General features: G+C 36.6%; 1 protein-coding gene across 1 annotated transcript in view; it reads left to right on the top strand.

Annotated features, from left to right (window-relative positions):
• The window catches only part of Sytbeta (Synaptotagmin beta), a 506,258-nt gene that overhangs the window by 444,706 nt on the left and 43,808 nt on the right, over positions 1–17,744 (top strand). Inside the window, exon 7 of the mRNA XM_081753867.1 lies at positions 9,644–9,792. Within this exon, the coding sequence (XP_081609993.1) occupies positions 9,644–9,792 (149 nt within the window). The remainder of the gene's footprint in view (positions 1–9,643; positions 9,793–17,744) is intronic.

Genomic DNA, 17,744 nt, shown 5'->3' with positions numbered 1-17,744 from the left:
TTGAAAGCTGATTTTTCAACACAAAATCAAAACAATTGTTATAACAATTCTCCAAAGTCTTCTTGTTCGCATCTCTGGGACCACATGTCAATAATACATAATCAGCGGGGAGATTATAGCCTGGAGCAATCTTCACTTGTCCTGGTTTCAAAGAGCATATTTTCTCGCAATCTTTACGAAATTCTTCTCCTGCAGTTTCTTGGATACTTCTATCCGCTCCTCCTAATGGAATGAGTAATTCATTCGTGGGGTTGACAACAGCGTCAGCTTTAATCATAGCAATATCTCCACGAAAACCACTGATTTTCTTGTTGATTGCAGAATTGGCACCAAACTCCGGTTTCAAGCCGGAACAATTCTTCCCTGTTTCAGCCCAAGTGTGTAATTGGTTGGCAATCACAACCTCACGAAGATTCACAGATGGAATATCTTCTTTTTCTATCATGTTTACCGCAGGATTAAAAACAATTTCATAGCGTTCTTTTTCTTTCTCTCTCTTATTTTTTTCTTCCTGTTCGTCGGCACAGCAGGCATTCGCAGTAGCATCCTCAACAACGTCTTGTATATCCAAGTCAACATCATCTTCTTCTCCTTCTTCCTCGTTTTCCTTCTCCTGTTTCTCGTAGTACTTCTTCAATCTCTGTACTGCAATCGAATCAACCTTGAGTCTTCCTCGTGCAGTCTTGAACTTAACAAAATAGGAATTTGGGTGGTCAATATCCTGAATGATTCCTGGACCAAAATAACGTGCACTGAAAGCTCTGGTGGATCCTTTCTTCATGGTGCTGTCCAAAATCCATACCTTGTCTCCGACTTTAAAGTTGTGTTTTGAATGACGTTTGTCATAAAATTTTGTCGCCGTCTTATGTCTCTGGAACCATTTATCATGGGCTTTGTCTCGTATTTCTCCAAGTTGCTGTAAACGTTCAGCATTGTCCTGAAATTGACAAGGGGTGTCCAAAATTGCTTCATGTAGCATCCTACATCTGAATCCATGCAAAAGTTCAAAGGGGCTGTATCCAGAGGATAAATTGACAGTTAAATTGTGGGCTAACACAACAGATGGCAGCAGTTCGACCCATTTTCCTTGATCTTTATTACACAACGCAGATTTCAGTCTCTGTTCAATGTTTCGGATAGCTATCTCAGCAGTCCCGTTAGCGTAATGAGCTTGAACATTAACAAATCGAATCTTAGCCCCAATCATAGCACACAACTCCTTGAATAGATTATTTGTAAAACATGGACCTTTGTCTGTGACTAATTCTTTAAAAATACCGTATTTCAAAATTACATTTTCATAAAGAAAACTACTTACAGAAGATGCTGTTATATCTGCTAATGAACCACAAATAGTATACCGAGTAGCAGCATCGACAACGACAATCAAATACTTGTGTCTCAAAATATTACTCGAGGAGTACACCCCTCCAATGTCTACGAAAATGCGATAGAAGGGCGGCACTTGAGGATACGTTTGCAATGTACCATAAGCAGAACCAGGTTTATTTTTGCTGGACTGGCAAATTAAACATTCTTTGCATTTCTGATAGATATATTGTTTCATATTAGGGAAATACACAGATTTCACTAAAAGATCATGTCTTAGAAAAACCTCCGTGACTTGATTCAATGGCAGAAGTATGAGCCGCGTCAAAAACTTTATAGCGTAATGAAACAGGTACAGCAACAAAAAATTTTATACCACTAGATGTTTTTTGTTTTCTATACAAAATTCCTTCTTTAACCGTGAAATAAAATGCTTGTCTTTCAATTTTGGGATTTTTCTTTTCCTTGTTTTCTAACCAATCAAAAATATCCTTATAAAATGGGTCCTTCATTTGTTCATCTCTGAGAGAAGGTTCGTCACTTAGCATATTGTTACACTCAGTAACAGTGGAAGAAAATACTCGAGGGTCTTCCTCATTTTGTTGCTCATCAGAAATGTTCCTGGGGGCACGAGAAAAACGTGAAAGTGCATCGGCTTCTATGTTAGATACCCCAGATATGTGTGTCACAGTAAAGTTATACTGTTCAATAAAACTAAGCCACCTAGCAAATTTACCTACATTTTTGTCTGCTTCAAAAACAAAAGACTCTTACAATCCGTTTTAAAAAAAATGACGTCCTAGTAAAAAGTAACGAAAGGATCGAAAGGCATATATAATACTCAAAAGTTCAAGTTCATAAGGGTGTCTAGACTTCTCGCTTTTACTTAAGCTACGGCTACAATAAGCAATGGGTGCTAACTCTGGGTCATCTGGAGAGCATATGGGTTGTTTGAGCACGGCAGCCAGACCGCGAGTTGATGCATCACAGAACAAGTATACAGGGTGTTTCGGATTATAATGCATTAAATATGGCGATTTTATGATAAGGTCTTTAACTTTCTCAAAAGCATCTTGTTGTTTTTGTGTCCACTTAAACGGTACATCCTTTCTTAGAAGTGAGTTCAAAGGTTCCGCAATTTCAGAAAAATAAGGTAAGAATCGTCTTACAAAGCTAGCTAATCCTAGAAAACTTTTCACATGTTTTTTCGTCTTCGGACGTTCATAATTACTAATGGAGTCAGTTATTTTCTTGGAAATTCGCAAGCCATCGTACGAAATATCGTGTCCCAAAACTGTTAATGAAAAATAAGCCAATTTCGTTTTTTCTGGTGCAAGTTTAAGACCACGTTCTCTAATTCGTTGAAATAACTTCTTAGTGAGATTGATAATATCCTCAAAAGTGTTCCCACCCCAAAAAAAATCATCAAGGTACCCGAAAATTTGTTCAGATTCTAATCCTTCCAAAGTCATTTTCACTAATCTGTTTAAACCAGCGGAACTAGTGATAAGGCCTTGTGGGAGTGTTGTAAAACAAAATGAACCAGCTCCTGGGATTGAAAAGGCAGTGACGTGTTGGTATTCTTCCGCGATTTTCACTTGAAAAAAACCACTGAGCAAGTCCGAGCAGCACAGGTAGCGACACTTACTAAGACGCGAAAGAATGTCTTCTATCGACGGTACAGGAAAACTGTCTGGTGCAATGTGTAAATTGATCGCTCTACAATCCAAACAAAATCTATAAGATCCATACTTCTTTTTCACGAGAAGAATTGGCGAGTTGTAACTCGAGATGCACCTCCTAATAACCTTTTGTTTAAGCAAAGTATCAATCTGTTTTTTAACTTCTTCTCTTAAGTGGAAGGGGATAGGAAACTGATTGGTGTGAACTGGGACGTTATCTAGCATTTTGATTTCATGTACGTAGCCCTTGGCCACTCCAAAATCATCCTCTGACCAAAAAAAACAATCCTTATACTCCTCTATAACAGAATAAAACATTTGCTTCTGATCGTCCGAAAGTTGAGGGTTAATGTCCACACGCTTGACATCAAAACCAGCAGGAAAGTTATTGTTGTCTTGTTTACTGGTTAAACCATGATTTTGAACACTATCTGTATCATTTGGATAATGTGCACCCGGCGTAATGTCAATAGCTTCACAAAAATGAAGATTTTTCTCTAAACACAACTTTTTGTTGGTTGGGTTGACTACTCTAATGACAGGATTAACAGGATCCACTCTGGATTCATTGACAAAAATTTCGGCTTTAGAACATATTTTCTCATTGGGTTGCAAAACATTTTTAAGTCCCACTAAATCATTAATTTTACGAACAGGTACTGAAACACTGGAATTTGGAGGCAAAGTAACAGATTTCGCCGTTATGAAATACGCCTGCATAAGGTTCGCTGTTTGTTCGGAAACTGTGCCTATAGCATGACTTTCAGGTAGCGCGTGATCAGTAGGTTTCCCAAATCTAACTATATGAACTACGTGAATATCCTGGTTAATAGTTACATGTTGAGGGAGTAACCAATCGTTCCCCAACAAAACAGAAGATGCAAATTTGTCTACAACTCTAAAAGTATGCGTAAATGAATAACCGTCAATTTTGAACTTCAGTACAGCTAACGTGTTAGTTTCAAGTCCTTTACCCGAGATGCCACGGATAATAGTACGTCTTTTAACAAGTCTAGTGTTCGGAGGAAGGAGCTCCCTAGTGCAAATTGAAATTTGACTCCCAGAGTCCAACAATGCTTTCTACTCTTTATTTCCAATAGTAATTTTGATGCAAGGCAGAATCCTATCCCTAACAATAGGCGTAGTTATCGTGTGAGTCTTAAAAGCAGGTCTCTCACTATTCCCTGAACTATTTCCGCTATGGAAAACATTACAATTATTACTTCCCTTGAATTGTGCCATGTTGCACACTAATGCTTTGGCCGGACAGTGTATTTTATTATTCACGTGAGACGTACTATGATTCTGTTTGCGTTTGTTTTGTTCGTTCTTAGGAATAACAGAAGTATTCGTCGCAGAGCCCATTCTATCATGCATATTATTATTATTATTAGCACTCTTACATTCAGAGGGACAAAAAGAAGAAAAAGAGTTACATTTCTGTTGATGAGACGGAATAGAATCTACTGACTGTTGAGTACCGCATTCTTTCTCAGCGGATAAGATATCATAATGCAAACGTGCAAGCATTTCTTTTTTTCCCTGTTGTTCTTCGAGAGGAAATGTAACATGAGAATTACCGCGCAATGAAACATCAGCTATCTTAGCGATAAATTCCGGTGTACTAAACTGCAAGATTCGTTCTTTCGAATTGGCTTTAATGAGCGTCTTATAACTCACTATTAGCTCAGCTGACTGTTCTTGTAATAAAAACTCAGCGCATCAACGGATGGAAACGATTTGTTGCATGTAAGTTTAAAATACTGAGGCAATAACCCGTCAATAAGGAAATTAATTTGTTGTTGAATAGGCATGGCTTTATCGAAACTAAGTATGAGATCTAGCTTCTCATAAATATATGACATAATAGGTTCTCCTTCTTTTTGATCTCTAGAACGAATGGTGTGTTCCGTCACCTTCTTAACTACAAAACCACCAAATAATGTGATCATTCGTCTCTTTATATCTACATACGACAGATTCACAAATTCGTCTGTCCTAGTTAAGGCTAGAAACCACGCTAAGGCTCCGTCCCGTAATAAATATGGAAGCAAATGACGCTTCTTTACTGCATTGAACTCATAAATGACGCAGTAAGATTCGAAATACTCAAAAAAACAAATAACGTCTTCCCCATACTTGCCGTGAAAAAATGTGGGGCGCACAATAGAATCTAGAGACGTAAGACGAGCTTGTGCCATAATGTTAGTATTCACCATTTTCACTAAATATCTCTAAATAATGTAACTAAAAAGCACATAAAACAAGGTAACACAACAAATTGAGAGGGTGGAGGGAGGGTGGTAAAACAAATAGAATTTCATTAAATTCTAACGGTGGGCTGCAAACAAACTAAAACAAAATAAATCGAGAGTCGCAGATATGTGTGCATCAACACAAGTTAAAACCACATCTCCGCCATGTGCAGTCGCCCCTTGTCGGTCTGAAAGCTCAGATGATGTGGTAATAATTGACATGTTTGGGGATGTCAGATCCGACAAGTTGCGCCCAGGATTTCGTAAATATAGAACTTAACAAAACATGAGGTACGGGATCCATCCTGGGTTGCATTTAAATGAAATCCAACACGTACAAAAGAAACAGACTGTGATGTAAAAGGGGGTGAAAAGGGGCAAAAAGGGAGTAACTTTCAGGATAGGTTAATCTACTCGCACTTACTTGCAGGTCTGATTGTTGTCATCTCGACGTTTCCTCCAACAGGCCGACGTCCGTCCATCCCTCTGTTTGGTTGGCTGGCCGTTCAAGTAACCAAGGTTAAGAGTTGGCGAAACCCGGACTGAGAAACCAACTTAGCGAAGACCGCAACTTTAGTTAAACTTAAAAACTTCTTCTCAAAAAGCAATACATCGTCGTAGATGGCTATCTGGCGTTAGCCGAAACAAAGGTGCTCTATAAGACAGAGCAAGGCTTTAAATTGTAAATTTCAAAATGAAGCTCGCGGTTTACATTCTAACTCGTCCCTCGCTCCATGTCGACTGTCCCTTCCAATAGTCTCTCAATTCATTTTGTATGGCCTTCTTTCCGGGTTCATGTCCTGGGTTATTCACTCTGATTTGCGTCTCGATGAAGAAAGTGCATGCTTGTAGATTAACCAAGGTAAGGTGATGATAGAAATGCACACGGGGAAGCAATCTGTTATTTCTGTTATTTTATTAATTGAGAAAGTACAAACGTAAGAAGTAAATGACAGACAGCAGAGGTAAATGAACTTAGAAAAAAAAAGTTGAAAGGTGATTTAATTTAAAATGAATAGTTATTCTTTTCACTGTAATGTTCTTTTAAAATGAAATGTCCCGTTGTTCAAAATGAGAAACTTTGCCATGTATCCAAATACACATATCTTCATAATATGACTGAGGACGTGAATGAAATCTATTGTATGACCCATGACTAGTAATAACTTACATTATGAGAATTCAAAGGCACTTACTTAATTACTGTTTTTCTTTCTTTCTTTCTAACCTTTCACCTCATCGGGTGAATTAACTATGAAGCAGCTATTAAGCCGAGTCCTCTACAATAGCAGAACTGTTTCTTAAAGTGAACAGTGAGAGACGAGTAGAAAATTTCCATTTTACTAAGGTATACATACAACTGATCGATAAATTGTCTTCCCTGATAATTACAACATAATCCTTCTATTGTCGCTAATATTAACTGACTTCTTATTCCTGCCATAAATACATCCTTCAGAAATAAATAAGTTAATTTTAATCCGATTTCGTAACTATTAGTGGAATTCGTAACTATTAATGAAGCTCAAATTTTAATGAAGAAAAGAACAAGTTAGTAACAAGCTGAAAATTAGTAGAGATGTTGGGAATAAAGTTTTAAACAACATACTAAAAGTCCCCTGAAATCCCACCTGACTTTCGCTGCCATATTGGAAAATGTCCGCTGGAAATGTCAAATGAACAATACTCGGATAAAATAGCAAATTTCAAACATATCTCCATATTGTGCAGGATCTAAGGTACCATCAATGAAAAACATGTCCAGTAAGTTTTTCGTCACATATTCCACATCACACCATTACCTTACCTGCACTTTGCATCTTTGATGCATCTATCCAATTAGGATTTGTATTAGCCCAGTACCGAACATTTTGGTTGTTAACCTCACCTGTTACATATAAATTTACCTCATCACTAAAAACAATGTTATGAAGAAACACTGGGTCACGAGCTGTCTGGGTCAACGCCTATTTACAAAACTCCATTGGTCAATCAGGATTAATCTCTGACAGTTTTTGTTCCAACTGTAATTTGTAAGGGTGCCACTTTCCCTTTTTAAGATTTTTTGATAACTTTCGACACTAACATTATGTTCACTTGATAGACGTCGCACATTCTTCGTAGGACTTTTCATCAATACACCCAACACAGCTGCTGATGTGTCTGGAACAGTTGCACTTCGTGGTCATCCTGATCGTGGTAAATCATCAACATTTCCCATTGCCTAAATTTGCGGATTAGTTTTAGTACACCATTGTGTGTCACCGGCTCGCGATTAGAATGTCTCTCATTAAGGACGCCTGGTATTATTGCTGAACTGCGTCCTCCAGGCAAAACAATAATTTCGATTCTTTTCTCTCGAGTTAGCATCCCGTCCTACCTACAAGAAAAAATAAAGAGACAGGCAGTTTCCGTTCATACAATGTTCTGCACATAACAAAATTTAAGTCTAAAAGATAACAATCTATACTAAGTCAATTTACAACTTCAAAACCGTTGCAGATTTTGAAACAAAAAAGCTTTACTCTAGGATTTCTCGGTACTGAGAAAAATGTTCGGTAACAGACTCATACAAATCTTAATTGGATAGATGCATCAAAGATGCAAGGTGCAGATAAGGTAAGTGTGTGGTCTGGAATATGTGAGGGAAAACTTATTGGACCTGTTTTCGTTGATGAGACCTAAGATGTTGCACAATATGGAGATATGCTTGAAATTACTGTGATGGCACTTTTGTTGAACGAGGAAGGGAGATTTTCTCAATATTAGCAACAAGATTGGGCACCGCCACATTATGGTCGTAATGTAGTCGATGGCTCAATGAACAGTTTCCCGGTTTGCTGGATAGGTCGGCATAGACTAGTTGAGTGGCCAGCAAGGTCCCCCGACCTCAGTTGGATTTTTACCTTTTGAAGCACTTTAAAGCTATTGTCTACCAGTGTAAAATTAATGACACTGGCCACCTGAAAAGGAGAATCATTACAGTTTGTGAACAAATATCACCGACTATGCTTCGCAGAGTGCACAAGCACTGGGACGCACAGTTAAGAATGTGCATTCAACAGAACGGTAGACATGTTTAACATGTCATGTGATTGTAATTATATCATGTACGTATGTTGGCTCTGTCTTTTCCTGGTCATTAAAGAATACGTAATGTGAGATGTCACAAAGCTTGTTTTTCACTTTAACCTTCAATTCGAAATTTCGCACGGTACATTTCACAGCATTTCACACATAACATTTCCTAAATCTATTCACAACTTCAAAACCGTTACAGATTTTGAAAAAAAAAAAACAACCTTACAGTTGGGTTTCTCTTTGACCGAGGATGTTGTTTAATATGTCACACGACCATGTTGCCATTTAAAATAAACAAATTGATTCCAAGATGGCGAACGACAACCTTAACCACGTCATAGTGTTTCCCCCTCCCACCAACATTGATCCCACTTGACTTCGGATCGACTGCATTTACAGTTTCTCAAATATTTAGCTCGGCCTAGACTTTGTATTTCATTTTGAAAGTTATATTTCAATTACTTCGGACATTTTGAAATTTTCCAATATGGCGAACGAAGAAGTTGTGGGATTTTAGTATGTCATTTCAGTAATCTTTGCCAATATCTATGTCAAATTCAACTTGTTAATAATAACTTCCTAAGTTCAATAAAATTTTAAATCCGTTTGACGGTAGTTTTCGGAATTTTAGAATTTAGAGCTAAATATTTCTAAAAGTATACGTTTTATGAAAAATTGTTTCGGAACAAAAAATATTGTGTTATCTATATTCTATAAAACGACACTAAATTTATCTCTTTACGTTCAACCATAACGAAGATATTACTACTTTATATTGTTCATTTGACACTTCCAACGGTCATTTTCCAATATGGCAACGAAAGTCAGGTGGGATTTCAGGGGAGTTTTAGCATGTTGTTTAAAACTTCATTCCCTACATCTTTACCAATTTTCAGCTTGTTACTAATTTGTTCCTTACTTTTCGGTAATTTGACTGCACTAAATGTCCAGTTTTCTTAGCCTAGAAGACTTCAAAATACGTATATTATTTTAAAACACGCAATATAATGACCTTATACTATACAAATATGCATAACTAAGCTAGTAATCAATCTAATATCCCTTCTGTTACATGGAACACAGCTAAAAGGGGCTAGCGGAGGACTAGGGGTGGTATTTATTTATTTATTTATTTATTTATTTAGAAGTAGTTTTCAACGATGTAGCCTACACATAAAAATATTTATATTTATTATAGTATTGTTATCAACATTTCTGTTGTGAAACAAATTATCTGTTTATAAACATTTAGTTTCCATCATTCAGATATATTCTACATTGAGTTGTTATTTTCAGATCCTTTTGTAAAGGTGTACCTAATGAGCGGTGGGAAACGAGTTAAAAAGAAGAAGACGGCTGCTAGGAAATGTACCACGAATCCAGTTTGGAACGAAGCCCTGTCCTTCAACGTGACTTCTTCCAGCCTACCTCACACAGCTGTAGAGGTAAGAGATGACAGTTACCAGCAATGAGTATAGAGTTGGTAAGAGTTGTCATGCGCGCCGACTACGTGGGTGCGGGAGAGTATTTGTTTGGACCCGGGTTTGAACCCGTTTCTCTTGCGTTGAACAGATCGTTTGAATTCTAACTTAATATATTAAGAGATAATTAGGGATGAGCACGAGACAAGATTTGAGGCTGTCTCATCTCGAAAGTATGCTGTAAAAGTGATGTCTCGACTCGAAAAATGTATAGTTCTCTATTGGAAAAGCTGTGTCTCGACTTGAATTGTCACGAAAATTCTATCTCGTCTCGTCTCGAACGCATCCCTAGAGATAATTATATTCTTGTTGATTCTAGTGTAGTGTTATGAGATTAAAATCCTAGTGTAGTGTAGTGATTTGATTCTAGTTTAGTGTTAAGAATAATAGGTGGAAAAACTATACAAACTAGTAACAATATCAGAAACAAAATGAAGCCTACATATCTCGAGTTTTCCACTAACAAAATATATTACAACAATGTCGTGAATTATGAGTTTCACAGTACCTGAGAGAGTATCTCGTAATGTAGGCTAAATCAAACTACATTTGTGTTTCATTTTACCTTGAAAGATGTGCACAAACTCCGGGAGGTGATTCGTAACATCAAACGAAGACAAAAGTCCTCTTGCATATTATCGAATTCCGTGTCATGTACGACTTACAGGAGTGCCAACTTAGAATCGAAACTCGAATCCTGACAATTGAAGCGGAACAGAAAGATGTGCACAGTGTCACTCGTACACGACGCGGAATTTGACAACATGCAAGATGACTTTTTGTCTTCTCTTGATGTTAAGAATCGCCTCCCGAAGTATGTGCACACCTTTCTGTTTCGTTCCAATTTTCACGATTGCAGTTTCGATTTCAAGTTGACACGCCTGTCATTCTTACATGACGCGGAATTCAATAATATATAAGAAGACTATTTGTCTTCTTTTGATGTCACGAATCACCTCCCGAAGTTTGTGCACATCTTTCAGGTTGACCCTATATATATATATAAATATATATATATATATATATATATATATATATATATATATATATATATATATATATATATATATATATATATCTGGCCAATCCAGGAGCTGAAATGGCATTGGGTCGCCGATCATTGTATTCTCTATTCAAGGGTTTAAAAGTATTGCAATTCTATTGGTCACCGATTGACGGTTCACCAATCAGATTCAGCCATTCGGTTTTGTAAGCAAACCATACAATAAATATTGTGCTATCCAGAGTTGGAGTGGGTCAGTGGGTCGGTGGGTCAAGTTTTCTGAGTGGGTCAGTGGGTCGTGGGTCAACAGCATGTGACCCACTGTGACCCACCACCCACCGTGACCCACTGTGACCCACCACCCACCATGACCCACTGCGACCCACCGACTCAGTATGATCTACCGACCCTCTCTGCTCACTGCATTGTAGAGAGTATCTTCTGAAGACTGGTAAATTTGTCTCCGTTTTACTTTCAAGACCTTCCTTTCCCTTTCTTTTCCACTTGTTTCTGTCTACTTACCTGAGGTGAGTATATCTAACAAAGTGAAAAGAAAACCGGGCACTTTTGGATATTGATATTTTTGATAGTAATAATAGCAATATGACTTACACTACAACTTGGCTTTCGAGACCTGTGGGTTTTTAGAGCTAACTACTGGAAAAAATACATTTTTGAATTACTGTAATATATAAATTATTTATAAAAAATTGAATGTAACTATGTGTGCCTGATTATCACGGTCAAATTGCAAAGTCAAATGAAATTACTTTTGGTATATAGTTAGGCCTTAATCCAAATTGGGATGTTATATTGCTTTTATTATAATGCATAATATCCTAAGGAGGTAGTGAGGATCCGAATTTTTGCGGGAAAAAAATGAGTATCTCGCAAGCCGTTAAACTTACGGAGCTGAAATTCAGTGTATTAACTCTTTATTGAAAATAAACAGAATGTGTCCTAGCACTTTTTAAAATTCTCCTTTATGTGTGTGGGGGAAGGCAATTTCTATATATGGAAAATTGGTAGTGAGTTGGTTTGTAAAAAGGATCGAAAACGATCGATGTTATCTCAGAAACAAAAAAATACTGTGCTTGGCTTCATATATCCATTGCTTTCTGCTATAATAATTGCTGAAGCTTATGTTTATTATGTGGAGCGCTCACAGCACAGGGAATCAACCAATAAAGTTGTGAGAAAAATAGGCATAAAATTTGTACTGTGAGCTTAATTACACGGAAATTTGAAGTTTGGATTGTACGCATAATTGTATGGAAAATTTTACCCTTTCCCCCCCCCCCTTTACGTTGGTCTACTTGCTTTGACTTGGAACTTTGAAATTTCATCCTTTTTTCCACTGAAAAGTATTGATAATTCAACAAGGAAATAATTATACTATGATAATTTAATTGAAATTCATCGTAATTTGGCACATGGCAAACAGCAGTGTGGTAATTGAAGTTGAAGAAGGAGGGAAATTCCCATTCACCTCTGAATACTTTCCAGAAACCTCGTTCCCTTTCGCTTTCTAGACGGGGGAGGGAACTTGGTAATGGTATCAAACCTTCATGTGTAATTACAAAAATTAAATTTATAACAAATAAGAAATAATCAGTTTATCAGGCTTTAATTGATCATTTATTCACAAGATTCCCTATCAAAGGCGTGGTAGATGAAGTTTCTGTTCTACATGGGTCGACATTGCCAACTGACATGGTCGATATGGAAAAGATGTATGGTGATAGAGAAATGATACTTCTTGCTGAGTATTTCAAAACTGACCGAGAAAAATCGTTATCAGACTTAAGTCTAACAAGTAGATTGTCGATGAGAAGTTGCAGAAATCGGGTAGATATATTATCAATTTGAACGACAGAGTGCGAACGGGGATTTCCCCTTATGAATTTACAGATGACTGATATTAGAAATAGATTGTGCTCAAACATTGTCTAACTTGTTGCTCATCAATGTTAATGGCCCACCGCTAGACAAGCTCAAAATAGACGAGCTAGTTATTTCTTGGCTGAAGGATGGACATCATTCCACTGCGGATGATTTACCGCCAAAATGTTACCAACAGGAAATAAATCCGATTTCAGATTTGTTTTAAGGTGGAAAATTACGAGTTACGGAAAATGTATACTTGTATTAGTAATGGCTTATTTGTGTTATTCAACTTTGTATCTACTTTTTAGTAACTCTCTTCTTTGCTTTAGGTAAACTACTTTGAATAAATATTCATAATAATTGCAATCATGCATATTTGTAACTTAAATTTAACGTGGTGTTTTAGTGATTACACAAATTACAATTATGAGCTTACTTTATGGAGATGCTCTCACATAGGGTACCCGAGCACCTTTATACCCTATGAACAACTGATTTTTCAAGTCTTTTGTGAATAAAATACTGTGAACTGAGAAACCACAACCTTTTCCATATTGTACAGGGGTATTTTCCTGCGAATAGAAGTTTCTTGTGGAATGCGTTCAGAAATTAACACTTGCAAGAATATTCTCTTAGTACAAGTATATTTTAGGCTCACACTAATTTCCCCCCACTTCGAACTGTTTCAATTTCCTCACTGACAAACACTTTACCATTTTATATCGTAAAGGTCAGATCCACCGTTATTGTAGCAGAGTGGTGCTTGAGCGATTGACTAGAAATTCAAACTTCGATTAGTGACAATTTCACAGTCTTGTTTTATTACAAGTGTAAACTCTTTGGTCAGTAAAGAAGAGGCCGTGGATCGTGTTCAGAGTTGATGAAGATGGATTTTGGTGAGTCAGAGTAGGTCACAGTGGATGATAGTGGTTCATGGTGGGTGGTAGGTCACGGTGGGTCGTGGTCATGGTGGGTCGTGGGTCAGAGTGGGTCATGGTGGGTGGTGGGTCGTGGGTCACGGTGGGTGGTGGGTCAGTGGGTCAAGTTTTCACTGACCCACGCCAACTCTGGTGCTATCGCAGTCCTCTTCGCTATAATATCAATTTGCAAAAATTCTCTGCAAAAGAAAATGATCACAATTCTCTCGATTTTTCACACAATCGCAATTATTGCTGGTCGCAATTGTTATATATATTCACGTCATTAGTTTTATGTAGTCATGACAGTAATTCGTTGTATGACAGCTGCTTAAGAAATGTGTTTGGAATAACAGTGAAAAGTGGATAAAGTTGGAATTTGTGTGATTCAATTCTCTTTTCTGGAAAGAAAACAGCGAAGCAAATTCATTGAGTGACTCGTGTCTTTCCTATGAAACTATTCGACTTTGAGTAAATAAATTTAAGCGTAACACAGCAGGTGTTGAAGGTGCACTACGTCCTGGAGCCCATAAAGTCCATGATTTGGTTTTAGCCGACAGACGAATGGAAGTGTGCGACTTCGCATATGAACTCAGCGAGTTTACTTCATTTTTGATAATGAGCTCTTGAAAAAAATGCACAAGAGGGGTGTTGCATTTACTAACTCTAAAGCAGAGAAAAAGCCGCGTCGCTGAGCAAAAATTGACTGAGCTGCTTCCATATCCTTCCTACTCATCAATCTGCAGCTCTCTAGGACTACAATCTATTATATTATAACGATCATTAACTTTTTATTTTCGAAACCTGCATGACAAATATTGCCATACAAACGAAGCAAAATAGCTATCTTCTTTTCAACAACTCACATTACCTGATTATCAATATAAAATCAACATATATTCTATATTTCTTCTTCTTCTTCTTCTTCTTATCAAAAACAATTGTGCACTTTTAAGCGCCGTTGTCCAAAATAACTACAAGAAAATAGAAGTAATTTATCGCACAGATATACAATATCGTTGTAACCTAAATTGAAAAATCGAGTCAAATATATCGTAGTAAGTAAACTAGTATTTTGAAACCCTCGAAGAAACTTATTTCCGCGAAGGAATATAGCAGAGCTGGAGCAATGTTGGGGAAAATCCGTTGAGCTTCAAGAAGGCTATGTCGAAAAATAAAGTACACTAAAAAGAATAAAAATGTTTTCTTTCATATCAAACCAAGTTACTTATCAAAATATTCTCATAGCCATGCCCTGGGAAAGAAGGAGAGAAGAAGGTTCTGGGGTTATTTATTTTATTGAAAAAAAAAATAATATTACAGTGAAACCTCTGAATAATGGACACGAAATGCGACATGAATTTTTGGTCCGTTACTGAGAGGTGTCCGTTACAGAGAAGTTACAGAAATTTAATTTATCACAACAGTAATTTTATGCAGTAATATAAACTAAATATATTATGTATGAACGTAAATAAGTAAAATTCAACATGAAAATACTCTATTTATTGCGCATTTGAATTATTGGGAGAGTTGAAGGAGAAATTCATATCTGTAATGCGGGGGGATGTGTTAATATATCGTTCACATACAGCGTATCAACTGATGAAGAATAAAATGCCAAAGATGTTTGGATATTTTCCAATATGGAAGGGGAAAGCGGGAGGGAAATTGTTTTTAATTTATTTCAAATTCTCAGAACCTTCTCAAAAGTTGCTGTGGAACCAACTAACCGGCTAAACTCTTTTGTTTAGGAAAAAAAGGCATGCTTGTTCCTCTACAAGGGTAATAAAACTCATTAGCAAGTGTTCTCTGAGAATCTTCAGTACGGTTGCGGAAGAAACATGTGTGTGTGAGTGTTTATACGTACTGGTGCGATATCTTCATTGACAGAATGGATGAACAAGCAAGTTATTAGGAGTGCATATGTTTATGGATCCAGCCCCAATTATAAAGACAATCCTCTTAAAGAAAGTGGAAAAGGAAGCCGGGAAAACTCCAACTCAGACTTGTTCCAGTATCATAAGTAAAAATGTTGCTTTTCCCAAAAAAAAAAAAAAAAAAAAAAAAAAAAAGTAAGAGAGGAAACATTGCTCTTTAAAAGTGTTATTGTAAAACCAGTGTTGGGTGTTGTAAAAATGTAACGCGTTACAAGTTAATTTACTTTCTCTTAAAATGTAACGCGTTAGTAACATGTTACTTGCCTCAAAAAGTAACTGTTACTTTACTTCGAAAGTAACGCGTTATTAACGTGTTACTTTTAGGTCCGAAACTTTAAATATGTGAAAAAATATAACTTCAATTTTCCATACTATTATTACTACCCCATTATTATTATTATTATTATTATTATTATTATTATTATTATTATTATTATTATTATTATTATTATTATTATTGCACGTTCTGAATCGCTTTATGTAAATGCAAGGACAAATTTTTACTTGATATATGAAAATTTTTTATATAATGTAACATTGATAAAATGCCATACTGCGTAACTCGTAGGCATGGGCACGAGCGAGTTCTCTTTGAAACTCGATTCGACTAGAAACGCGTTATTATTATTATTATTATTATTATTATTATTATTATTATTATTATTATTATTATTATTATTATTATTATTATTATTATTATTATTATTAATATTATTATATTATTATTATTATTATTATTATTATTATTATTATTATTATTATTATTATTATTATTATTATTATTATTATTATTATTATTATTATTATAACGCTGTATATAAACATGAAAGATAGGCGATTTATATTTGAATACTAAAAAGCTAGTTGATTGCCAACTTCGGTAGTCGTGAAGTCTAGGAGTCAACGACATTGTTCACGAGCTTCTGAATTTGGGTTGAGGGTCTAGGTTGAGTATTCGGGTTCGAGCCAAACACTGTTAAAAGTTACAGGGCACTGGCCAAATATCTTCAAAACTGCTTGGATCGGGTTTAGAATTGTCAACGACTCGAGCAGCTCGGCTCACAGCTCATTCACTATCGACCCGAACCGAGAAGTAATTCGAGCTAACAGCTCACTCAACCAACCCGGCTAGAGCCCTCGGCTCAGTTAATCCGAACCGAGCAAATGGCACATCCGAACCAAGCCAGCTCGAACCGATGGTTCACCCCAAGCGAGCCGGCTCGAGCCATACTCTTAGTTGAGCCGAACCGAGCTGAGCTTATTATAAAAAATCTCTTGTGGCCTCGTATCGGGTGACGAGACGAGATGCAAGAAGTGTCCCCCCTCGTGAGCAACACTAAATGTATTCCATATTACTTCTTAGCTTACATTTCTCATGGCTTTTGCTTTCCAGTGTACCATGGCCATGATTTCAAGACGATTTAAAACAAACGAGCCATTTATCAAACTCGACTGGACTCGAAACTCGACGCGAAAAACTGAATCGGGTCGGAACTCTACTCGAGAATATTACATTTGACTTGACTCGAAACTCGACTTAAATTCGAGTCGAGTTTTAGCTTGACTCGTGCTCATCCCTGTGCGTTAGAAAAAATTGTTGCTTATTCTTATTCTGCTAAACTAATTATACAATTATAACAATGTTGTTATGTAAAATTTAAGATACAGAATATAGAGAAACATTACACTACAACTAATAAAATGAGAACACGTGAACTGGGGGTAATCAAACCTTGCCAGGAACTCTAAAATCGATACATGCTTTTTAAATCGATACATGAATTTCAAATCCTATAATCAACGGGACTCTAGGATAAGCAAACTGATCTGAAAGAACTCCAATATTACATACCATCAGCAAACTATTTTCTAGTAATGAAGTTGGCCTGTTCATCAGAACACAGTTTATTCATATTAACCCCTTACTATATATCGTTAACTATGGCACCCTAGTTGTTGATAAATATTTTCCGCCGGGGCACTTCAGACACTTTACTTTTAAATTCTGTCCACCATCATCTTCAGCTCTTAAGGAAAAAGTATTCTTTTGAATGTTCGAACGGTAAAATATTTTCGTTCTCCATCTTTATAAAAACAACACCAAAGTAAAGTAGACTATCGGTATCATTGCGCTCCTAGTTCACTCACTGAATGTATTGATTTGGAGCT

Source organism: Thermobia domestica, chromosome 3 (genome assembly GCF_964235325.1).
Source record: "Thermobia domestica chromosome 3, izTheDome1.hap1.1, whole genome shotgun sequence".
In the NCBI taxonomy this organism is placed as follows: Eukaryota; Metazoa; Arthropoda; class Insecta; order Zygentoma; family Lepismatidae; genus Thermobia; species Thermobia domestica.
The sequence above is the reverse complement of the archived record's forward strand: the minus strand, read 5'-3'. Positions and strand labels throughout refer to the sequence as shown.